This window comes from Nematolebias whitei, chromosome 5 (assembly GCF_014905685.2).
Source record: "Nematolebias whitei isolate Nwh7 chromosome 5, NemWhi1, whole genome shotgun sequence".
NCBI classification, from domain to species: Eukaryota; Metazoa; Chordata; class Actinopteri; order Cyprinodontiformes; family Rivulidae; genus Nematolebias; species Nematolebias whitei.
In genome coordinates, this window is record NC_056502.1 from 22,211,316 (window position 1) to 22,235,875 (window position 24,560).

General features: G+C 38.9%; 2 protein-coding genes across 2 annotated transcripts; both read left to right on the forward strand.

Moving 5' to 3' along the window:
- The first annotated feature begins 1,298 nt into the window (after positions 1 to 1,298).
- Positions 1,299 to 11,328, forward strand: tnxba (tenascin XBa). The gene is made up of 15 exons (XM_037677219.1): positions 1,299 to 1,411; positions 2,591 to 3,745; positions 3,826 to 3,957; positions 4,037 to 5,128; positions 5,250 to 5,372; positions 5,464 to 5,607; positions 5,699 to 5,818; positions 5,899 to 6,054; positions 6,960 to 7,069; positions 7,178 to 7,310; positions 7,403 to 7,554; positions 7,630 to 7,726; positions 7,817 to 7,978; positions 10,878 to 11,041; positions 11,124 to 11,328. The coding sequence occupies exons 2-15, from the start codon at positions 2,683 to 2,685 to the stop codon at positions 11,220 to 11,222; spliced, it is 3,747 nt and encodes a 1,248-aa protein (XP_037533147.1). The 5' UTR covers positions 1,299 to 1,411; positions 2,591 to 2,682; the 3' UTR covers positions 11,223 to 11,328.
- Positions 11,329 to 11,895: 567 nt separating this feature from the next.
- Positions 11,896 to 16,025, forward strand: LOC119410123 (steroid 21-hydroxylase). The gene is made up of 12 exons (XM_037677030.1): positions 11,896 to 12,010; positions 12,087 to 12,278; positions 12,422 to 12,511; positions 12,579 to 12,733; positions 12,817 to 12,912; positions 13,129 to 13,239; positions 13,326 to 13,412; positions 13,560 to 13,640; positions 13,726 to 13,839; positions 13,923 to 14,089; positions 15,585 to 15,688; positions 15,772 to 16,025. The coding sequence occupies exons 1-12, from the start codon at positions 11,896 to 11,898 to the stop codon at positions 16,023 to 16,025; spliced, it is 1,566 nt and encodes a 521-aa protein (XP_037532958.1).
- The last annotated feature ends 8,535 nt before the right edge of the window (positions 16,026 to 24,560 follow it).

Sequence of the window (24,560 nt, forward strand, 5' to 3'; positions counted from 1 at the left end):
GATGGATGGATGGCTGGATGGATGGATGGATGGATGGATGGATGGATGGATGGATGGATGGATGGATGGATGGATGGATGGATATTTTTCAGGCTTCTTCTTGCAAAAAGTAAGGTTTATTGGACTTGTTTTAAATTTCTGCCTACAAGCTGTTTTTGTAATTGAAGATTCTGAGATTAGGATTTTTTATTATTATTGGTAAATCAAAACAACCGAAACATAAAATGGAACTAAACTGAGATTTTGGTAAACAGACATAAAATTCAACATCTCAACTAAAAAATTAGAGAATAAAAGGCTAAACAGATTTGTGCAACAATCTTTTTGCTATTCCCTGACCTACAATTTCAGCAACAACACGCTGCATACAAGTGGATGTTTAATAAAAGAAAAACAAATAATTAGATAACATTATACAGATCAGAGAGACCAAATCAATTTAAAACTTTAAAAATTTCATCATTTTACAGCTTTTCGTAAGGTATTTGTATGTTGTCTATTCTAGCTAAACATTTCTGTCAAAGCTAAGATGACTTCAACTCCTTTCCTGTATGTGGGAGAATGTTACATATTTCTTGTTTGCTCTAAACCCTTTATATAGTTTTCTTCATGTGGATTTCAAAGGCGGGCTGGTGGGTGGCATCTGGTCAGAGATGCAATGCCTGCACAGAACATTCCTTAAATCTGGTGGACAGTCGGTTACTTACATAACTCCCGTGTAGTTACATTTCATTACCTACAACAAACAGCCGATTCATATAGCGAGAGGTTTCTGAAACCTGGTGTCAGCACTGAATACTTACAGGGTTGTGCTTTGTATTCCAGCTGAATCATGATTCTCAGACACAAATTTTATTCTGTCAGTGACTGCGTGTTAATGGTAACAGTACAAGGAATAAGTCGAGATACACACACACGACATGAAAAGAGTATGATTTCCTAACTAAAACTTGGTAAAGTTTGTTATAGCAGGTTATATTATACAGTAAAAGTAACAGTAGAATTAAAACAAAAAAACTTGACTAAAACATAGATTATTACTAACCAGATCAAGAGTATTTTTGAATTAATTCATAAAATATGTTTTCTTCAAGTAACAGAAACCAAAGTGAGTTGCCACATTTGATACACAAATCAGTGTAAAAATTTCACTTTGTGAGTCCAGTACAAATATTTTTCATGGTGGATGTGGGAATTGGACCACTAGGTATGGTCCATGTGTGGGGGTGGGTGGGAGGTGTGGGGAGGTGTCCTTAAGTAGGGGCAGACTTATCACTTACCTTCTTTACAGTGGGGGTCCTTTCTCAGTTCTTTCCTCCAAGATCAGTTCAGCCTGCATGAGCTCCTCCAGCTCAGATGGAGGGAGAAGCATAAAGTCAGACATAAAACCAACAATTTAATCATCATTCTGGTAAGGGTTTTTTTGCATTTAATTTGTGATTTTTAGATTAAAACTGTAAACATTTGAAGGAACACATCCAGTATACTTTTGTACTTTTGTGTGTGTCTTGGTTGGGGGGGGGGGGGGGTTCTAGGCATAATTAATTTTTCCACAGAGATGAACAATGAAAGGTTGTCTTGTTTTAAACGAATTTAAACAACATGGAACTAGCTTAATACAAGCTTTAGTGTACAAATATTGTTACATGGTTGTACTTTGTCATTTTTCTTATTTTCCTTTGTTTAAATCATTTTAATGAGATTAAATGTATGTTGCTGATAGTCCGACATTTCAGTTTTAAAGTAAAAACTGCAGCCAAAGTCACTTTTTTCTGCAACTTCAGAGCTAAAGCTAAAGTTCTGGGTTATTACACAGGAAATTTAAAAATGTATTTGTTGAATAACTAATTGATTTTTCAGAGTTTTAATAGTTGTGGATTTAGCAAATTACTTAACTTTATGTACCTTAAAAGTGTCCTATTGTTCTGTCCTATTCTCACAAGCTAACTGTTTGGATTAACCACTCAGGTGCTTTTCCTTCCTCTCATTTAAATTTTACTTGGTTAGACAAGGTCTTGAATAAAAACACTACTGGTGTTTTGGACCCAGGTTTATTGTTTGTGTTTTAAAATATATATAATTTGTATTAACATTTTGTTCACATATAAAAAAAATAGATCTGATTTTTTAATTTTTTTTCACAATGATTTCTGGACAAAATTGGTTAAGGAAGTTTCTGACAAATTGTCATTTAAAAGAAACCAATATGAATACAAAGCTCCCAGTGAAATGTTCCACTCAATAAACTTAAAAAAAAAACACAGTAATAGCTTATAGCTTATTGGGCAAGTGGACATACATGAAAATTATTAGTTTCTAAACTACTTGCAAAAATGCTGTATATTTTGCCATTTTTGGCAAAAGACAGCGGCACTTTAGAGCAGGCCATAAAACCTTGGACTGATGTAAGAGAAGCTTATGAGTGGGCACATTATATGAAGAGCGTGAATGGGAAGTCTGTGAATGTAGCTGACTGGTGCTGAAAAGAGCACCTATATTCAGCTGCTTAGGACTCAGACACATATAAAAAGTTATAAATGGCATGGCATAAGGTTTTCTAGTTTAAAGTTGTTCTGTTTTTCATCTATAGGAGAAACCTGGCAAATCTCACCTAACGGCTGCTCCAAAAAGTAAAGAGAAGCTTTCAGATACGTATATAACTAATCATTCAAAAGCAATAAAATGTCTGGGTACAGCAGCGGGCTCAAAATGCTGTATACTCTAGGACTTCTCCTCCTTCTCACCCCATTTCCCTCTTTTCAAACCACAACCAATCTGAAGAGAGATGCCAGAGGAAGCAATGTGACCAAGACTAATAGTGTTCTCACTCTTTTAAAACCAAAAACCACTTCCAAACAGATTGTGCACCCCACCCTTAAGCCAAACACAGTCAATACGACAGTTTTACCAACTTCAGCCCCCAACCAAAAACCTACAACAGCCAGCCCTACTAAGACCACCAAACCCAGGCTCAGCATTGCAGTAAATCAAACCACTCCAACAGCTACTCCAAAGTCTACTACAACTATCCCCATTGTTGTGAACAAAGACAAACACAAAGTCAACCAGACTGCTTCCAAAGACAACCCTGCACCCACTGCAGCTCCAAAGGTTCAATCAACATCCACAAAGGCTCCTTCAACCAGTAAAATTACAAAAATCAAACCTCAAAGTTCTGCCAATCCCAGTACTTTGCCAAAATCTTCTTCAGCCATCGGGGGGAGTGCCATAAAAGACAAGTCTGATCAAAATGCTCAGCCAACTTCCGTGAAGACTGTTTCTATCATTAACAGTAAAACTGTCAAAAACAAGCTCACTGCCTCTGTAAATCCAACCGTTGATGCCGATCACCGTCCCAGCAAGGACGAAACCTCCAAAGACAAGCCCGCTTCAACAAATCTTCACAATGTTCCCTCAACACCAGCAAAACATGACAAAGCTGGTGGTTCAACGGCAGAGAAAAATAAAACTACAGCCTCTGCAAATCATACTTCATCACTCAGCGCCATCGCTAAAGAAAAGCTTGCCCCTTCACAGCCAATTAAAGTGGTCATCAGTGACGGCTGTGAATCAAACAATGCAAAGGAACAGGAGCTGACGCTGAAGCCGGGTGCGCCTTTGTTGATGACTCATAAAATCAGCCTACTGCCTGGTGCCTGTACAGGAGAATGTGAAGCTGAGATGGCCGACCTGAAAGGACGTGTGGCCATATTGGAAAAAGCAATGTCCTTTCTATTAGAGCAATGTACGTCTTACCAATTTATCACATTTAAAACTACTTATTACAAAAGTTGGTTAATAATTGTGGTTTCTCTTGCCATGCAGGTCCATGTTCTGCAAATTGCCCAAACGACTGTAGTGGCAACGGAAAATGTGAAAAGGGGAAATGTATCTGCCATCAAGGATTTATGGGTCCAGACTGCAGTAAGTGTACACAAGGTGCCAAGTGTAGTAAAGGTAAGCATTTGTACTGTTCCTATAAAAGTATTTATGTTTGATTTTTAACAGACTCTTAACCTCTACCTTGCAATTTTAGAAGGTAACAAGAATGCAAAAGTAGCAGAGAAGAACATGGCCACGCAGACAAAGAAAATCATCCCTAAAGAGGAAGACAAAGGGCAGAAGGAAGGCTCTGATGACAAAGCCACTGGCACTAAAGTAGCATCTAATGTGAAAGAAAGACAAGTAAAACTGCAAGAAAATGAAAAAACCTTGGACAAAAAATTTATTGGAAATATTTCTCCAAGAAATGATGGAAGCAAGCAAGAGGCCCGCAAAGGAAAAACAGAAACCAAAGATGTTTCTCCAATAAACAACCCAAAGCCTGAAAAGAAAAAAACTGACAGTAAACCATACCTTCATTTTGATAATTTAAAAGACGACCCTCAATCTAATGCAACACAGAGTAATAAGAGGAAAACAAATGGCACAACTAAAATTGAAACCAGCAATTCTCAAACCACAGGACCAAAGAAAAACAAAAAAGAAAACGACATTACCGGGAAGTCCACACTGGCAGAGAAGGATAGCACTCAATCATTTGAGAAAAAACTAACCAGCACAGATAAAACAGAAAATAAAAACGAACAATCTACTGAAAATCGTAAAACTCCAGGTGGGGTTGAAACAGAGAAGACTGTACAAAAAAGTCAACATGTTAAAAATACAACTAAAACAACCGAGAAGCTTAATATCCTCACAAACAAAACAGATATTCAGAGCACAAGCGCCAAAACAGCTGGAGGTTTAGGGTCAATGAAGGTGGTTAACGTTTCCTCTCACAACTTTACGGTCACATGGCTAGCACCTCAAGGGATGTTCAAGAACTTCACTGTGATCAGAAAAGAGACACTGACAGAGAGCGAACACAAGGAGCAGCTTGAAGTGGAAGCTGCAGCCTGGAATTCAACTGAGGTGCAAAGTGAAAACACAAATTTAACAATCTCTTCTAGTAAAACTGCTGGACTCAAAGATAAAACAGAAACCAAGAGGATCTCTGTGGTGGTGCCTGGCAATGTACGCTCTGTGGAGTTCAGTAATCTCAGAGCAGACACACGCTATGCTCTGCAAATTTATGGAACTACAGCTGACAGAAGATCCAAGATTCACAGAATAACGGCAATTACTGGTTAGTAATAAAATAACATGGTCATGTATGATTTTCACATTATTATAAGTGGTGCTAAAACCATGGTGAACAACTAATATGCTGGCAATCAATAAAAGATCACCTTGTTTTCTCTTCTCAGGTCCTGAACCACCCACAGAACTTGTTTTCAGCAATGTAACCGAGTATTCTCTTGAAGTTTCCTGGACCAAACCAAAGACAGTTTTTACAGGATTCAGAGTAACATACATCAACAAGGCAACAGGTATGTCCAAGCCCTTTAATGGAAACTAATGTTGGTTGCATTTGTAAAAAATGTGGCAAATGTTACAATATGTTTGTGCTTATGCTGTCAGGGAAGAGTCGCTTTGTGACGGTGAGCTCCAAGCAGTCACATGTTATCCTGTCCGAATTGTCTGCTGGGTCGTCCTACATTATCAGTGTTGCCACGATTAAAGGCAGGGCTCAGAGTGTTGAACCCACATCTGTTATCACCACAGGTACAGTTTCAGACAAGCTCACATTTATAGGCTGATGCTTTTATTTTTGCATGGCATGTGAGAAAGGAAATAACTTATATCTTGACTTTAGTGCCTGCCCCTCCAACACATCTTCAAGTCAACAATGTAACTGACACCAGAGCTGTGCTGCAGTGGACGCCCAGCCTGGGAAAAGTTGACAGTTTCATCATTAACTACGAGTCCTCCAAAAGTGAGTGTTACACCATTACTGATGACTGCTGACACAGTGCTATTAAATGATTTGAGGTTTGTTTTATTTCCTGGCCGCAGCTCCCAATGTGACAGTAACAGTGATGTTGTCAGGAAACTCAGTTCAGTACCAACTTAAAGGCCTGCAGAGAGGCACGCTGTACAAAGTCAAAGTGCTGAGCCAAAAGGACAGCCTCAAGAGTGTGGCGATCTCAACTACTTTTACTACTGCAAATGGTAAGTAAAAGGGAAACAATAAGGACAATCAACAGCCAGATATGACCAGTGTGTGAGTTCATGACTAGAACTTTACCTGCTAAAACTGGAGAGATATGGTCTCTCCTACTAACTCCCATTAAGATTCTAGTAGCAGCATTTTGGATCAACTGAAGACTTTTTAAAGAAGTATTTGGATGCCCAGATAATAAACCATTGCAATAGTCCAGTCTAGACGTGACAAATGCATGAACCAGTTTTTCTGCATCATTCTTAGATAAGATGTTTCTAATTTTAGCGATATTACGCAGGTGGAAGAAGGAGGTTCTAGTAACGTTTTTAATGTGGGGGATAAAAGACATGTCCTGATCAAAAATAACACCAAGATGTTTAACATTAGAGCTGGAGGCCAGATTAATAACATCGAAGGAGGGTGAAAGACTAAAAAATGTATTCCTAAAATGCTCAGGTCCAAAACCCAAAACCTCAGTCTTGTCTTTAAGACATGCTTGTAGTCTAAGTGATTGGAGTCATTGAGTTTCATGGATACATATAACTGTGTATCAGCATAACAATGAAAATGTATTCCATGCTGTTTAATTACTTTGTGTATCTGTTCCTCCTTCCTGTTCCTCTCAAACCCAGCCGGTCAAAGCAGATGGCCGCTTGTCCTGAGCTCAAGGTTCTTCTACATGAGGGAGTTTTTCCTTTCCACTGTTGCCTTCATGCTTGCTCAAGATGAGAGTTCTGTGATGAAGTTAAACTCAAAGCAGTCTGCTCATTAATAATATTAACTTACTTTTAGTGTGTATGAATGTTTCTGTTCAGTGCCCTGAGACGACTTCTGTTGTGACTTGGTGCTTTATAAATAAACTGAACTGAATTTAATTGAATTGTTAAATGTTTGCAATCCTCTTGTTTCTCAGTGGTTAGAGCCAGTGAGGTCGGTGCTCGCTCCGCAGTGATCACCTGGAGAACTCCAGTCGTTTATCACAGCTACAGGGTGATCTATCAGGTGGCGGGAGAGGAGGCGAAGGTGGGCGATGATGATACTTCATAGCTAGCACAAGGAGGAGATTTCCCATTTACGTAACTACAAGGTACATATTTTCTTTGTTTTAATTTTGTTGTGTTTCTGTGCTAGGAGGTGATCCTGGAGCCCACCTTCACGGAGTATAAACTGACAGGCCTGATACCTTTGTCACGCTACACTGTTCTGGTACAAGGCAGGAAAAATGAACAGTACACATCTCTTGTCACCTCACAATTCATCACCGGTACCTTTTTACTTTTAAATCTTCACTATTTGGAAATATATTTTATCTATATTTTTACTAACTTTTGTGTGTTGTCTTTTTTTTTTTCCCAGGGAAATTGCGTTTCCCTTTCCCTACTGAGTGTTCCCAGGAGCTGCTGAATGGAGCCCTGGAGTCGGGGGAGGTGGACATCTACCCACAAGGACGAGAGGGACAAGCAGTGAGAGTCTACTGTGACATGGAGACTGATGGAGGCGGCTGGACGGTAAAACTCCCTGCTACACTTAAAACAGGCCAGTCTATAAAACAAAATAATTAGACAGTAGCTTGTGTTTTCTAGGTGTTCCAGAGAAGAACAAATGGAAAAACCGACTTCTACAGAACCTGGAGTGACTACAAGGCTGGCTTTGGAAACCTGAGTGAAGAATTCTGGCTTGGTACAGTTAGAAATTATTATCACTTCTGATTAAACTCTGTTTTAACCCATATCTGTCTAAACTCTAAACTTTCTCTTTTACTGCTGCCAGGCAATGAGCTCCTGCACAACCTGACCAGTATGGGCCCTGTGAGCTTGAGAGTGGACATGCGATCTGGAAATGACACAGTTTATGCTCACTACACCAACTTCTCAGTCGCTTCAGAGGAGAAGAACTACATTCTTACAGTGTCTGGATACACAGGAACAGCAGGTGCACTATTTTAAATGAGATAACAGCTGCAGAGACTGAAGTGTGAGCAGATTCTCAGTGACACTATTCTCAAAAAGTTTTACCCTCTGAGGTAAAAATGGACAAGCCTGAGCTTTTTTAAATAAGAAATCAAAGGTTTACAACTCTTAAATAGGATTTGCATGTATTGTTAAATGCTGTGTTGAGGTAAAAAAAAATGCTGAAGGCCTACAGCAGCCCTCCCTCTAAATACAAATAAACCAAGAGACTAAGTTTCATTATAGTTCACATATCTAAAAGCAATCTGATGCATTATTTGTAATATCTAGAAATTGCGTAATATTCTCAGGACATGAGCAGAAGAAAACAATGACCCTTTCTCCTGGATGTGAAGAAAATATCATACAATACAAACATGCCAGTCAAAATCTAGAGCCACGGCAGCAAACAGACCCACACAAAGTGCCATCCAAACATCACCATCATCGTAAATGCAGAAAGAGAAATATTACGACCAAACAGCATTAGCAGTAGGTTTATATTAGTGCTGAGGAGCCCCACTCCTAAAAGTCGTTTAATTGAATGAATGCTTAGCAAACTTGATTTTTATCTAAACTTGAATTTTGTGATCCTCTTTCCACTTCTATATTCTTCCATACGTTTTTAGGCATCTTTCTCATTATATCAAAACATCCAGCACTTTCAGGACAATCCTGCAATGACTTTTGGTATTGATGCAACTTTAGCTTTTTGAAATATTTAGCCTTTTCTGCCATTTTTTTTCCTCATAGAAAATGAATTGAACTCATTTTACATCCTTAAAATCTTTAGATCTGTTCACAACCTTTTACTGTTCCTTTCACATTTTGTTCTGGTTCAGCTTCTTTCGGTTTGCTTGTGCAAATTTTAACTTTGTTTCAGCTACTTTCAGCGGTTTTGTGCTCATTTTAGATTATTTCTGATAAAAGCAACATGTGTGTGTTTCTTCTCACTTCTTTCTTCCAATTCCAGCTTGTTATATGTGTTATATGTGTGTGTTGTGTATGTGCTATATAAATAAACTTTGAATTGAATTGTTATGCTCCTTGCAGCTAATTTCTGTAAGTTTCAGCTTTTTCTGCTATTCAGCTACTATTTAGCTGTTTTATGCTTATTTTAGCTTTTCAGCTAATTCCACATTTTTTGTACTCATTTCAACTTTTTTCAGCCTAATTCAGCACAAATGTGCTCTCTCGATCCACTTCCTAGTTGTAATTTAAGCTTTTCTGCCATTTTTAGCTACTTTTCAGCTGTTTTTTTTTTTGTTTTGTTTTTGTTTGTTTGTTTTTCTCCCTAATTTCATATTTTTTCAGGTAATTTAAACTATTTTGTGCTTATTTCAGCTCTTTCTGCTTCCTTCTAGAAGTTTGCTACTTTCGGCCTTTCAGCTACTTTTCAGCCATTCCTTTCGCTAATTTATTTTTAGCTACTTTCCTACTTTTTCTGCTAATTTCTGCTTATTTAAACCTATTTCAGCAAATTTGTGTTCTTTCTGTTTTCTTCTGCTAATTTAAGCTTGTTTTTCCATTTCAGCAGGTGGGTTTTTTTTTTTTTTTTTTTTTTTTGTTTTTTGCTAATTTCAGCTGTTTTTCAGCTAGTTCTTCATTCACACTGCATTTTCATAGGAAATGCAATTTCTCTAGTCGTAACTATTTCTGGAGGAAAATGTTTACTTAGGTTTGCTAACATTAGCTAGCTAAACCAATACTAAAAAGATTAAGGTGAGCTTTCGTTTTTAAATAGCCTGCTTTGCACAATTATTTAAGAGATTTTGAGGCGTAAAAAAAATTATATAAATTGAAAAAATACTTAGTTAATAATTCTTATAATAATAATAATACTTACTTTGGTTCTGCCTGAATTATTCCAATAACTATTTTGGTCAAAATTCTTAAATGCGAAAAAAAAGTGTGGGGGGTGGGGTGGAGTTTGAGTGTTGCGTTCCATTTACCTCGGCAATACGAACTTGATTCAATTTGCGTCCCTGAAAACCAGTATGATTTGCTTGTTGTGCCCACTACGTTAATTATTATTACCATTACGAGCCGATACCTGTGCAGCTCTTTATAGTTTTCATGCATTCAAACATTATAGCATTTTTTTTTCATATAAAGGCGTTAATAGTGCTACGTTTGTGACATGTTTAATGACATTTGAACAGGCAAGTGAAGATAAGAAGGTTAATGTCGCAGCTATCACCATTTCCTATAATCGACGAAGCTGTTGTATTTTAGACGTTGGAGTTGATCAGTAATCAAATTTCCGAGTCAGAAGTCTGATAACAAAAGACACTCCAGTTGAATTTCCCGTTAAAGAAGTGGAAAGTCCAACTTCTGGGTAGCGTTTGAACGCACCGTAGCGGTAAAGTTCAAAAGATGGTATGCTCCGTTGTAGGGGTGTCTAAAATAATAAAACAAGAAAAATTCAAACTAAAACTAAAAATAGTGCATGGTAAATATATACTTTGGGGGATAATATAAAATAAAAAATGTTTTTATCCTGTTTTACTTTTATCTTCTACCTTTTGGGGGTCCAGATTCAATAAGTGACATAAATCCTCCCCTTTTACTTATCAGTAAATCGGACCATGATTCCAATTTAATTTTTAACTTTTTCAACATTTTTACATACCCAAAAGAATGTTTTCTCGAAATAACATGCTAAAGTTGAAGGTAAAATGAAGAAGTTTAGATTAAATTAGAAGTTTAAGCTTTTTTTACTCTGAGGAAAAATTATTAAATGAGATTGCTCTGAAAACAGAGGCAGGGAGAGAAAAATGAGGGGAAATCAGTTAAAGCTGTCACTTTACATCAAATACAAAAAACTATTCTTAGGTATATGTGATGAATTAGTTCTCAATTTAAATGTCTTTCTTTATCAGGTGACTCAATGAAATACCACAACGGGCGTCCATTCTCAACCAGAGACAAGGAGCCGGACTCTCTGGGCATCCACTGTGCCAAGGCCTACATCGGAGGCTGGTGGTACAAAAACTGCTACAAGGTCAACCTCAATGGGCTTTATGACACCAGCAGTAACAATCAGGTATTAAAATCAGTCCGCTCAACTTCTCTTACAGCTTTCACTGAATTCCTACTAACGATTTATTGTTGTTGTTCTCATAAAGGGGATAGTTTGGATAGACTGGAAAGGTAAAGACTTTTCCATTCCCTTCACTGAGATGAAGTTCAGACCCTCCAGGTTCTCCCCTGCAACTCATGGCTAAAGATCACTCTCCACAAAGTCAGAAATCCAGATGACAGCAAAAGTCACAGCAGCTGGACGTCTCCTTGCAACTAAAACTTCATGGAGTGGTTTCAAAAGCTACAACTGCGGCAATGATTCAATTTGATTCAGTGTGAAAGTTTTTTTTTTTTTTTTTCTAAGTTGTTTTTGTGAGAAATAAAACAAAAAAAAATGGAGAAATGTCTCAATGTAACTTTTATACGTGGTTGTAACCTTTTTATCAGCTTTACAATGTTCTGTTTTAGTCTACGTTTTTTTTTTGTCTTCCACAAACTATGCATTCCCACTATTACTTTAATGAAATGTGCACTGCCTTACTCCATTGGAATAAATGAGTCTAGAGTGGGTTTTGAGTGTCATCTTTTTGTTCTGTGAGAATAAATGAGAACAAGTTTTGCACCAAGATAGAAGAACACTAACATGACTGATCGTTATGTAAGCTGTGGTGTATTTTTATGCCCTTCAACACGTATCAGGCTATCTTGTTGATACATGAATTGCACTCATCATTAGCTATCTTGACCTAAAACAATATTTAGATACCCTTGATTTTAGTGCAAACATCCTATCACGCTGACACGGCACAGAGGAGGCAGCTATAAAAGAGAAGAGCAGCGCCCTGACCTGCTTTGTGACCAGCTGTAGGAAACAAAATGGTATCAGAGTTATCACTGATCAGTGTTGGAGCCTTATGTTTGCTTGTTCTGCTGTTACTGGTGGTGATGTCTGGTCAGAGGAACACTCGTTTACTGAAAAAGGACCAGTTAGGTGAGTCTGCAGGTATCTTTCAATACAAACCATTCCAGCTGATATTTCAGTGTCATGTTTGTCTAATTACATCTAGGGGTCGAATCTGGGCTTCTGCAGCATCTGTATCATTTCCTCCATTGCTCCTCAGCACCCTCCCTCCCAGGACCCCCCAGCCGATTCCTTATTGGCAATATGATGGAGCTAACGCACGATCACATGCCAATTCACCTCACCAATCTGGCACAACGATATGGAAGCATTTACCGCCTCAAATGTGGAAACACAAGTAGATATTCAACCAATAACGCACAACTTTTCACTGCGAATTGTTCACAACAACCTTGAATCATATAAATGTTTTTGAACCGAATTATGCATCTCCACTTTGTTTTTGTTTTTTTATTTTAATTAATTTTTTTGTTTTCTAAGCCATGGTGGTGCTCGGTAGTAGTGAAGTCATACGAGAAGCTCTGGTGAAGAAATGGTCTGACTTTGCAGGAAGACCAGTCTCCTACACAGGTGAAAGCTCTTTATCAAGCTTTTTATGTGATCACTAAACGTCCTCATGAGTTCTCCATCGATTCAGGTAATGTTGTGTCTGGGGGAGGGCGTAACATTTCTCTTGGGGACTACACGGAGGAGTGGAGGGCGCACCGTCGTCTCGTCCACAGGGCCTTGCTGAGGTGCTGCCAGCAGTCTTTGCACGGTGTGATCGAGAGGCAGGCGCTGCATCTGAGAAAGGTACAGAAAACTAGCAGCGGCTCCAAAACACAAAATCTGGGGTGCCGCCACATAATCTGACGAAGGGTTTGTTTACTGCTCAGGTTTTGATCGGCTATCATATGAAGCCTGTGGACCTCTCAGAAGATTTCACGGTGGCAGCCAGTAACGTCATCACCACTTTGGCTTTCGGGAAAGAAGTGAGTGTCCTTTCTCCAGCTGTTTATTTTGAATTCCGGAGAACTGGAGCTGGTTTATGAAATTCACATGAACGAACGCTTGTGAATATGCCAGACCAGTAATTGGCTGGTTTCTGTTGGGAAAGTGGGCAAAGTCTTAGTTCATGGTGCTCTTTTTAGAAGCATGGATTGCATCAAGATGGTCACAGATTGCCTGTTGATGATCAATGTTTCTAGTATGATAAGAAGTCATCAGAGCTGCAGCAGCTGCACCACTGCCTCAATGAGATAGTTGGTTTGTGGGGCTCCGCTTGGATTTCTGCACTGGACTCCTTCCCACTGCTCAGAGTCAGTATTGCCTTCTGTCATCTACATCGTATACAATCCTATGTTGTACAGAATTTCACAAATTAAAATACTTTCTCTCTCAAAAGAAATTACCAAACCCTGTGTTTGCACGTCTTCTAAAAGAGGTGGCGAGGAGGGATGAAATCATAAAACACCACCTGGATGATTTTAAGGTTAGTGACAAATCAAATACTAATTCTCAGTGTTTAGAGAGAGAGGGTTAATTATACTGAATAAATCAACTGATTCTTGTTTTCTGTTTAAATCCAGAAATAGCTCTGTTATGTTTAACTTCTTCAGCTTTTGTTGTATTTGTGCAGTCGCAAGACAAGAAAAATGATCAGGCCATCACAGGGTCCCTCCTCCAGGCTCTTGAGAAACATCACAACACAGAACATGAAGTATGCACACACTGAGGATTATAAAGACAGGTTTAAAGTTATCTAGTTTGTAAGATATTGAGAAATTATTTTTTGTTCTCTTCAGCTCCTGACAGATGTTCATGTCCACATGGCAACTGTGGACCTTCTCATCGGGGGGACAGAGACCACGGCGGCCTGGCTGAACTGGACCGTGGCCTTCCTGCTGCACAGACCAGAGGTCTGGGAATATTTGTTTTTATAGAACATAACCTTGATTATTTTTCTCTCAGTCTCTGTCTGCTCTCTTTTGTTACCACCCAGGTGCAGACCAGAGTGTATGAGGAGTTGTGCACAGTGTTAGAGGAGCGTTACCCCAAATACAGCGACAGACACAGACTTCCTGTCCTGTGCTCTCTGATCAGCGAGGTGCTCAGACTCAGGCCGGTCGCCCCTCTGGCCGTCCCACACCGAGCCATCCGAGACAGCAGGTCAGTTTACCTGCAGCAACCTCACATCACTGAGTGCCATTTGATTTAATTTTTTAAATAACTGAATGGTAAATGGACTGTACTTATATAGCTCCTTTCTATCTTATAGAGATACTCAAAGCTCTTTACACTACAATCTGTGCCCTCCCATTCATACAGCACTCTACTAGATATGTACAAATATTAATCATATTCATACACCGATGGGACACACATCGGAGGCAATGAGGGGGTTCAGTGTCTTGACACTTCGGCATGTGACTGCTGGTGGATTTGAACCCCCAACTCTTGCATTGGAGGACGACTGCTCTGACCACTCAGCCGCAGCCGCCCTCATTTCTTTCTAATTTCTTCTAATTGAATAAAACCTATTTTCTGTGAAAACACGGTGTGAATGCTTGCTGCTGAAGTTTGCCGAAGAAGCTGAAACTGAGCTGTCAAAGCTAAAAGCAGCAACGCATTAGCTAAAATGGAGAAAATTGTAGCTGAAAGCTAAAAGTTGCAAAGTGCTAACTAAAAGTAGCAAAAGGCTAGCTAGAAGCTAGAACAAATGGCTGGCTAAAAGCTAAAATAATAGACTAAAAGTTGTAGATTAGTGGCTAAAAGTAGCAAAAGCTGAGCCAAAACATAAATTTGAAAAAAGTAAGAGTAGCGTAAGGAGACAAAAAAGTGCAAGTATGCCAAAGATAAAATAAAAAAAGGTTTTGAACCAACTGAAAAGCTCTTACTGTCTTTAAATGGGAAATAAAATAGTAAAATAAAAATAGTATTATATTATTATAATAATGATCTTCTCTGTTATTTTTTATATTCTCTGTTATTATATTATTATACATATATATATCTTGTGTATGTTCTTTTGTACTGAAACTCTGGCAAAACAATTTCCTGCAGGATCAATTCATTCAACCTTTATTTAAACAGGTTAATCCCATTGAGTCTCGGGAACTCATTTACAAGAGAGACCTGAATAAAGAAATAATAAAGAGACCCAATAAAGTTTTGTCTTATCTTATCTTAAAAGTTGCAAAAACCAAAAGTCAGAGCATCCATCTCCCGAATGAGATGAACACGTGAATGACAAAAATAGCACAAAATATGCTGAACTAGTTAGATTGCAATGAATCATACAAAAGAAAATCAGGACAATAAAAGTGTGAACCCTGAATCAACATTCACACAATAAAACGTTTTAAAGGCTTTAATTTGGTTTAATTCAGTGCTGACAGGGTTTTAAATCAGGACAGACTAGTCAGAGCATATCTCCATGAAACGGTGTTCATTCATGATGCTGGTGTCATGATAAGTCCAAAAATACTGCACATGTGACAAACATTATATGAGGGTGATGCTGATGTTAGAAGGTAAAGTAGCACAAATGTTTCGAACTCAAATGCACCTCATGCTAAACTTTATGTGAAAACACCGAATATAATTTGCCTTCACAACGTTATATCAGAATATCACTTCATATTTTGATTTTGCATCATGTCAGCATTGCAGGTTATTTCATCCCTAAGAACACCGTGATCATCCCTAATCTTTTCGGCGCTCATCACGATCCTGCAGTTTGGTCTGAACCGTACAGCTTCAAACCAGGTAGGGCCCTTAGACCCGCCTGAAGTTTGGTTCTTTCAATCGGCTCTGCAGCGTTTCAGTAAAGTTGCTCCTCTCGTTGTCAGAACGTTTTCTGGAAGGAGGGGGAGGCTCCGCTCGCGATCTCATGCCTTTTGGAGGGGGGGCTCGGCTCTGTCTGGGGGAGTCTGTGGCCAAAATGGAGCTCTTTCTGTTCACGGCCTACTTGCTAAGAGATTTCCAGTTTGGCCTTCATGAGGGAGAAGCGTCTCTGCCTGATCTGAGAGGAGTGGCCAGCGTTGTGCTCAAAGTCAAAGCTTACAGAGTTGTTGCACGTCCCAGGCCTTTGGCTGAGGCTTGACGTGCAGCAGGTGTGGAGCTCTGCTGCTGCTTTCCTTTTCCATTAGAGTGCAATTAGAAACTTTTTTTTTTCACTTTTTCTGTTTTCCTTAACAAAATAGGACATTTAACACATACTGTGATTAATATAGAGAAGACGTCCTATAAATAGTGTGTAACAAAATTAAGTAAATGAAGCCTGTTTGTGGTTCATGGCTGGTCGTGCACACTGACAACACCGCCTAGTGGAAACATACTCAACACTTTCTGCTCACCTGAGCGTCCAGATTCAGATTCAGTGAGTGCAAATCTTTGGTTGGCGTCGAATTGTGAAAAAAATAAACACAAATTATATATATTTAAAAGTTTTGTTTCCTTGTGCTTGTGGTCAGACATCATTACGCTGTGATTTTATGGAGGTCTGCAGCCCTGAAGCCAGAGAGCTCTAAAGGAATAAAATAAAAACTCTACAAACAGTGTCTTTTAATCCCAATGTTTCATGCAGGATATATTATATATGACATAAATGTCTAATTGTTTAATTTAAAGCTTTATTTTCTTTTGTTGGTAATAAAAAGAAGAAGACAGCACACAAGCTGCTGGCAGGTACACATTTATTTCAATTAACTGAAATTAATTGTTTCATCTGCTCATTTGAATGGCTGTTTATTAGCTTAAAATATATAATAAATAAATTATTGAAGCTCTTTTTTTTTAGTATTTAGATTTTGGCTGACACTTAAACACATCCAGGTAGTTTTACTCAAAAACTTTCATTTAAAAATAAAAAAATAAAAAATAAAAAACGTGAAAGAAACTAAAATCCTTCCTTGGAGCAGCTTCCAGATGTCCACCTCATGTTTCCTCTGGCAGTTTGAGTTCTGCTTTATTTTTCATTCATATTACTCAAAACAGAAACAAATATCTGCTCAGATAAGTAGCAATGAGCGAAGTGAACGTGAACCTCATACTGTCACAGGAATAATACCACATGCACTAATATCACATCATGCACACAACACTGATGCACTGATGCTCAGTTTTGTTGAGAAAGTTTCCTCTGAGGGTGTTGTAAGTCATTTCCTGAAAATATATTTTGAGAAACTGTTGCTTTGTGAGTACTGTATTTGGCAATAAGTGAGAAACAGACGCCACCTGTAAAGAGCAAGATGAGCTCCCTGCTGTTGTTTGGACTCTGTTTCACATTTCTTTTATGGGCAGCCTATGGACTTTATTCAACTGGTAACTTTTATTCTTTAAGTAACAAATGTACATTTTTAGTACATTTGAGTTTTTGGATATGCACAGTTTTGCTCTGAAATTAAATATTTTAGAATGCATATAGCTCTTGACCAGCCTTAAAGCTTAATTTGTTCATGTACAATGTATCAAACATGTTAAAGTGCTAAAAAAAACATAATTACTGTACTAACTGTGGACAGCTCGTCATGTTTTAGAACAAGTATTGCTTCAGAAGAGACACTTTCAGAATAAGTGAGTGGTTTTTTTTCTCAAGGATCTTCAAACAGCTCCAGAAAGAATCATTAACAGATATTTCACATTTCATTTGGTTAGAGCTCAATGAATTTCTCAGTTTTCCCTGATTTCCATGAGTTAAAACATAAAAGACCATGGAAGGATTTTGTAAAAGAAAATCTGTTCATCGTCTTCGAAATTTAATTATTTGGGTTTTTGAAACTTTGTTGCATTTTATGTTTGAAATAGTTTGTGATGCCAGCGATGTGAATCCTGGAAAACTGTTAGAATTGTATAAATAAATCAATCAATAAATATGAAACCTAGCTGCATATTTCCCTTTTCCCGAACAGATCATGAGATGACGGCTGTCTCACCAGGACAGAGCATTACTTTGCCATGTGGGTTACCTTCTGTCAAATCCTGCTCCTCAATAAACTGGACCATGGAGGGCCAGATGAAGGTCTGGCTCTCTGAGGTGGTGACCGACGGGAGGCTGATGTCCTCTGAAGGTGGCAGGTATCGTCTGCTGCAGAACTGCTCCCTGAAGATCGCTCACGTTCAACAAGATGATGCACGACGGTACACATGCAACAGTGGACCGCTCAGTTCAAGCGTCTCACTCCGAATTCTTGAACGTGAGTGAGATTATCTTGTGTTTAACTCATGTTTAGGGCTCAACTGAAACTCTAATGTTTTTATATTTATTATTATTCACCAGTTACTGAGGCCTCAGCTCCGGCAGAGGGCACGTTGGAGCTTCAGTGTGTCCTGAACACATTTAAAGGATATGCCTCCTGCAACAACAGCACAGGCATGCACATCAGGTGGACTTCCCAGGATGGCACGCCATTAAAAAGTCAACGATTTAAACTGGAGGACCAGTCTGCTTGCTTCTCGAAACTTATCATCCGCGTAAAACCGACAGACCATCACAGAACGTGGAGGTGCCACGTGACACAGAACAGCGAGGTGAAAGCCTCCGTCAGTTACGAGACGACAGTCAAAGGTGCTGAGCCGTCCAAATAATTGAAACTTAAAGTTTAATGTGTATAAAGGGTGACGTTTGCTTTCCTGCAGGCGGCCTGGAGGAAGTGTTCACTGCAGTTGGTGACTCAGTGTCACTCGCTTGTAGAAACACTTCCTCTCTCCGTGTTGGAGTTGGCACACATTGGGATGGGAGGCGACAAGCACCGACAAACATGTCGTCTGGACATGGACCAACAGAAGCCGTTTATACGAGTAAAGGCTCGTCGTTATTGATCAGTAAACTGAGTCCTCTGCAGGCTGGAGATTATCGATGTGTGGAGGCCTCTGACCAGCAGAAAGTCTTCCACACAGTCCGGCTGCACACGCTGCATGGTAGGTGTGAAAACGGCACCATAATGTTCAGAAGCGCCCTCAGTTCTCAGACCTTTTACCTTTACCCCACTTAACTTTATAGTTACTGCAAGTAGAGAAGACCTGACTTTGACTTGTGCGCTAACGTGCGCTGTAGACTGTGAAGAACACTTCAGCTTGACTTGGTCTGCAGCTAACGAAGAGGGCTGGAGGAGCACATCGATGAGAGTCAACAGCACGCTGATGATGGTGCTCCATCTCCCAGCTTGGCCGAACAGTTCGGATGACATAAGCTGTTCGGTGTACAGAGAAGGTTCTCTGATGGCGTCAAAGAAGTGGCACTCTGATACCTGTAGGTTTGCATGCTTATATTTCCTCCTAACTAAGCATGCACCATATCTCTGCTTATGAAGGAAATCAAAAGGTTTGAATCTCCTCAGCTCTGCAGAAACTCGCCTGGTTGGGCCTCCTCGGCCTCCTGGTGTGTGCAGCTGCAGGAGGACTTTACATGCACACGAAGAGGAAGCAAAACAAGGATGCAGGTACTGAATCTGCTAGAGGAACCACTCATCCAAACTGAAGCCTTTGTCTAAAAAAATGACAAACATTGAACTAAACATGTGATGTTTCCCCACCTCTCTCTTTTTTTTTTTTTTTTTTTACAGCAAACAAACAGCCAAGTATTACAATGGTAAGAGGAAGCTTTGTGCTTTCATGATGGTGTCTCTAAATTTCCTATAAGACTTTTTTTTTTTTTGGGGGGGGGGGGGGGGGGGGTTATTTCAAACAGTTCTTTTAAAATGTAAAAATAAACATAGGAGAGAAAATTTCCACTAAAAGGTTCAAAATACTGTAATTCACACAAACACACGTAATGTCCCTTTAACACAACAGAAAATCCTGTCACTTGTTGCTATGGTGATTTAACACATCCAACATATTTGTTGTGGTATCATTAAAAAAAGATAAATGGGTTAAATTGCAAAACTTTATAGGTTTGAATTTTAAAAAGTGAGAGAAATGTTATTTTAATCTTCTTCATCTATGATGTTCTTTTTCCCAGGCTCATGTTTATGACGTCATTCAGGATGAGGAAGTGCAGGAGCCGAGCTCGTTGAAAAAAGAAGTGCCCACCACAGATGATGGTCTATATAATTTATTACAAGCTGTAAAGTGATATAAACAATGTGCTGTTGATTTTCATTGAAAAGCTAAAACATAAAAATAAGCAGCTTTTAGACGTAAAAACATGGTTTTCAAAATCTGTTTTACACGAGAATTTTACAAACATCAATCAGTGTTCGAGTCCTTCAACAGGGATTTGGACAAAAATGTGGAAGTGTGAATAAAGTGGACAAAAGTTTTCATGAAAAGAGAAAACTTTGTGAGCAACCATGTTTGAAAGAGGAAAACATTTAAAAGTAAAAGGAAGTAAAAGGTCTTCATCCATCAAATGTCTAAAAACGACTAATTCTGAACTGCAATAAGAAAAGAAGATTGTTTTAGTGAATATCTTCAACAGTAAAACATGATTTTTAAAGTTGATCCACATTTTTGTAGCAACACTTACCGGTATATAAGCACATGCTCTCTTCTTGGAAATGGTACAAACTGTTGACTCTGTCTGTCGGTTCTGTTGGTATAAAAAAAATTCTGAATTAGGACTATTTCTTGAAAAAAATGCATATTCCCGCTGTCTATAATGCCAAAGTTTTACACTGATTCTTTTACGATGTTAAAGAGTTTTGGTCAAATCCTGTAAATAATGCTATGCACTGTCTCAAGAAAAAACATGAGATCTTATGTGATCTGTTGGAATATTTATTTAAAACACATTCAGCATTTAATGAGATATTTTACTAATAATTAAGCAGAGTTGACAGTAAACAGACAAGCCCTACTATGTGATCAGTGAGCTGTCCGAGTATGTGATGTCAGTGACTCTCAGCTACTACCAAGCTGATTTTCAGCTGAACACAGAAGCCCCTTACTTATCACAGGGGTCCAGACACCCTCATGATAGGTGAAAATCTGCGAAGTAGGAACACTATGTTTATTTTAGTATTTATATATATATATATATATATATATGTTAAGGCTTTATAAACCAACCCTTCCTACACTCTTGCAATGTTCTTAAAAATGTTCTAAATTCTCTAAACACTCTAAAAGAGTACAGTGAAAGAAAGAAAGGCTCAGTTCGGGTCACGCTTTATTATGGTACTTTAAATAAACTATCCATGCTGCTTGTGTGGTTCACTTAGGCATAAGCCAGATCCCCTGCCCCTCCTTTCTTTTTCCGAGGTTGTCTGTTGCGCGCCCCACCTGTTGTGTGTCTCTGCTCTGCTGCCTCAGAAAGAGAAAGGAGGGGCGGGGCATCTGTCTTATACCTGAGTGAGCCGTGCTCTGCCACTCTCTCTTTTAAACTGATTCACTCCTGTTTTTCCACCTAAGCATTTTCTCCAATATTCTACATTTCTTCATCTGATCTGTTCATCCCCACTCCCTGAGTAGTAGCAATGGGGAAAGACAGACCCCACCCCCGCCACCTCCTTTCTCTTTCTGAGGCTGTCTGCCACAGCAGAACTGACAGACAGTCTCAGAAAGAAGGAGAAAGGAAGGGGTGGGGTGAGGTCTGTCTTTCTCCATCGCCAGTCGTGTGTCGTGTACAATCTTAAGTTGAAAACCCGCTAAAGAGTGAGTCCATGAAAGTTGAACCGCGGCATATCGAGGGACTACTTTATCTGTAAAACCTGTTGAATTACAGCCATTTAGTTTTTGCTAAGAGCACTTAGCTGTGGCAGCCATCCATTGATGCAGTGATTATAGTCATTTTAAATGGACTAAAATGTGTTCACTGGTTCATGCAATGTTTTGCTAACACACAGTCAAACAGGTGCACGCACACAGATGCAAACCCGTTATCATCTTTGCTTTTAGGTGATGAACAAAGCAGGATTGCTTTGTGAACATATTCCTTTCCCAATTTGTCTCTAGTGTAAGATGGAATTAACGTGTGTTTGTGAGTTTAAATCATCTGAACAAGTTTAGCTCAAGTATAAGCAACATTACTGTCAAACCCTCCATCTTCACAATTTAAACAGGAAGTTTCAGTGCAGCAAAAAAAAAAAAGAATAAAAGGTGGTGGGATTTTTAGTTTTCAAGTATTTAAAATTATTAATAACAGGGAGATAATGTGACACTCACCAGGTAAAAGAGAAGGTGGAAGAGTCATGTTCTCATAAAACTCAGTGGAGTCTTTAAAACAACCTGTACAGGAAGTAGAGAACCACAGTCACTGTATATGATGCTATACTTGGTCAGTAAATGATCTGTCAGACTGATACCGCCTGAAGTGCGCCTCCGGAGCCGGCGTCTGTCTCTCTGGGTGGTAAGTTTGCAGTAAACGATCAGTCCTGTCAGTGCAGCGAGTGCGATTATCCCACAAACCACCAAGGCCACAAATAGAGCCAAGGTTTCACTGCCCTCCGTCTTCGTGTCAATCTGCACAACCTCCCAGGCTGTCAGAGCAGAGAAGGAAACCAAATGAAATCATCTCAGCGCCACGGCAAACAGGGACTATCAATGTTAAAAACAAGCAGACCTGTCTGAGACGTAGCTGTGGGGACTGGAACTGTTGGAACTGTTGTGGCCTCAAAGACACCATCTGCTTCGTCAAACAAAGAATGGTTTAATCACAAAACACTGTTAGTGATAAGACATGCTGTTAGGGTTAAAGAGCAAACCTCTGATTTGTAGATTGATTATGGCGCAGCGGTGGGATTGTCCAACTATGTAGTAACATTTGTACCAACCACTGTCGCTGTTAGCCACAGACTGGATTATCAAGGAAAGGCCACTGGTTTGGACCCTTGTGGCGTTGACAGGAACCTCGTTGTGTCCTTTCAGCTTCACCCAAGAGATATGTGAAGGGGCTGCTGATGCATTCACTTGGCATTTGAGCTTATAAGGAAAACTTTTTGTTGCTTTTGCTGATGGAAGGGTTCTGCAGTCTGAAATATTACACGATACATATTATCAGATTTCTTATCTACAGTTTAAATAATGTATCTCTTAATTGTTAATTAAAACTACTTTACCTTTTACTTTTAAAGATGTGTTTTTGACCTGGATGATGTTCCATCCTACCCAGACTTCACATCTGTACAGCCCTTCGTCTGATTTTTGCAAAGATTTTAGATGAAGACACTTTTGTCCTTTTCCATCGTCTTTCAAACTCACACGATCTACTTCCTGGGACTCTTTAGGCCACTCGAAGATGATCTCACGACTGCTGTCTGCAGAACTCTTGAGCCATCTGACTCGGCGTGAGCTCTTTGGATCCATCACGCTGGAATTTAAACACGACAGAAATACGTCTTCTTCTTTAACACCTGACACAAGCTCAGCACCTGCTTTCAAATATCGACAAAGCATAGATTTAGACTACGAGCAGTTTAAATGACACATTACGATTTAATGAACATTTAGGCACAGAATAACACGCCACATAATGCCATCTACTCCATTTAAAACATCGTTGCATTTGTTTTTCCTTACAAACCGAGATTCTTACAACTTGTACATGAAAATAAAAATGTGCCCAATTTGTTTTAAATCTAGTTATTTAAAATATGACACACTCACCTCTACAGTTTGGTGCAACGTTTAATATAAAGAATAAGAAGAAAACCTCCAAACACAAAGGTACCATTTTCTTTGTAATGGAGCAAAGTCAAAAGAACAATTTTTTATTGAGTCTGGACTTAATAGCAGTTCTCAGTTCCTCAGAACATACAGAGGTGTCAACTTGAAACCACCTTCAGTCTCACCTCCTTTTTCTTCACCTTTCAGCTGGTTCTGCAACAGTGCCACCAAGTGGCCATACTAAAGCATTACAGCAAGGGAGGGCTTATTTTTTTCTAAGGGCCTAATCAAAATATAGAGAATTGCTAAATAAATTTTTATTAAGATTAAAATCTTAAAAAAAAAAAAAATATATATATATATATATATATATATGTTTTTCAGGCTTTTTATTGTAGTAGCATAGTTAGCATGCTCAATGACAATATGTCCCCAAATACACTGTAGAAATATGACATATTTTCTGTAAAATGCTCTTGTGACAATATATTAGCCTAAATATGGGGTAAAAAGTTATATTTTTGAGTTTGGGCAACTTTCAGGTTCAGTCTAGTTCTAGAAACACAACTTAAAAAATAGCTTATTCTTAAGTTTTTATGTATTGATTCAATATGTTTCATTTAAACTTCCTTAAGTTTAATTCATAAATGTTTTCATAAACTTACAAAAAAAAAAAAAAGATGTTTTCTTTACAATTAAGAGTTTTAGGGGCCAGATTGAGATCGTCCAAGAGCCACTTTTGACCCTCAGAATGTACGTTGCCCACGATTGTAGCAGCATTTGGGTGGGGAAAGTGATAAAGCAGTCCATAGTTCTTTCTCAAAGGGATCTCTTTATTTTGTGCACATGAGCAACACACGTTTTCCTCCCTGAACGATGCAATGCTTCCCTATACTACGCAGTGAAATGTACTTCTTGTTTGTTGCATCACACTTGACCTCTGTTTGCTGCAGCCTTAAATGCAATGCAGGAACTTTTCCCTGCAGGCCAAAACATTTTTCACTTCACTTCCTCTTCTGACAAAATTTACGATCACGACAGTAAAACTGTTCACGGTCAGTGATAGATTTATTTCCCAGCACGGTTCGTAAAA

Excerpts from the sequence above, each read along its gene's own strand:
- tnxba (XM_037677219.1), top strand. The coding sequence starts at position 2,683 with ATGTCTGGGTACAGCAGCGGGCTCAAAATGCTGTATACTCTAGGACTT. Across the intron at positions 5,608-5,698 it reads CACATCTGTTATCACCACAG|TGCCTGCCCCTCCAACACAT; the intron begins GTACAGTTTCAG and ends TCTTGACTTTAG. Across the intron at positions 7,979-10,877 it reads TGGATACACAGGAACAGCAG|GTGACTCAATGAAATACCAC; the intron begins GTGCACTATTTT and ends TTTCTTTATCAG.
- LOC119410123 (XM_037677030.1), top strand. The coding sequence starts at position 11,896 with ATGGTATCAGAGTTATCACTGATCAGTGTTGGAGCCTTATGTTTGCTT. Across the intron at positions 12,512-12,578 it reads AAGACCAGTCTCCTACACAG|GTAATGTTGTGTCTGGGGGA; the intron begins GTGAAAGCTCTT and ends CCATCGATTCAG. Across the intron at positions 15,689-15,771 it reads ACCGTACAGCTTCAAACCAG|AACGTTTTCTGGAAGGAGGG; the intron begins GTAGGGCCCTTA and ends TCTCGTTGTCAG.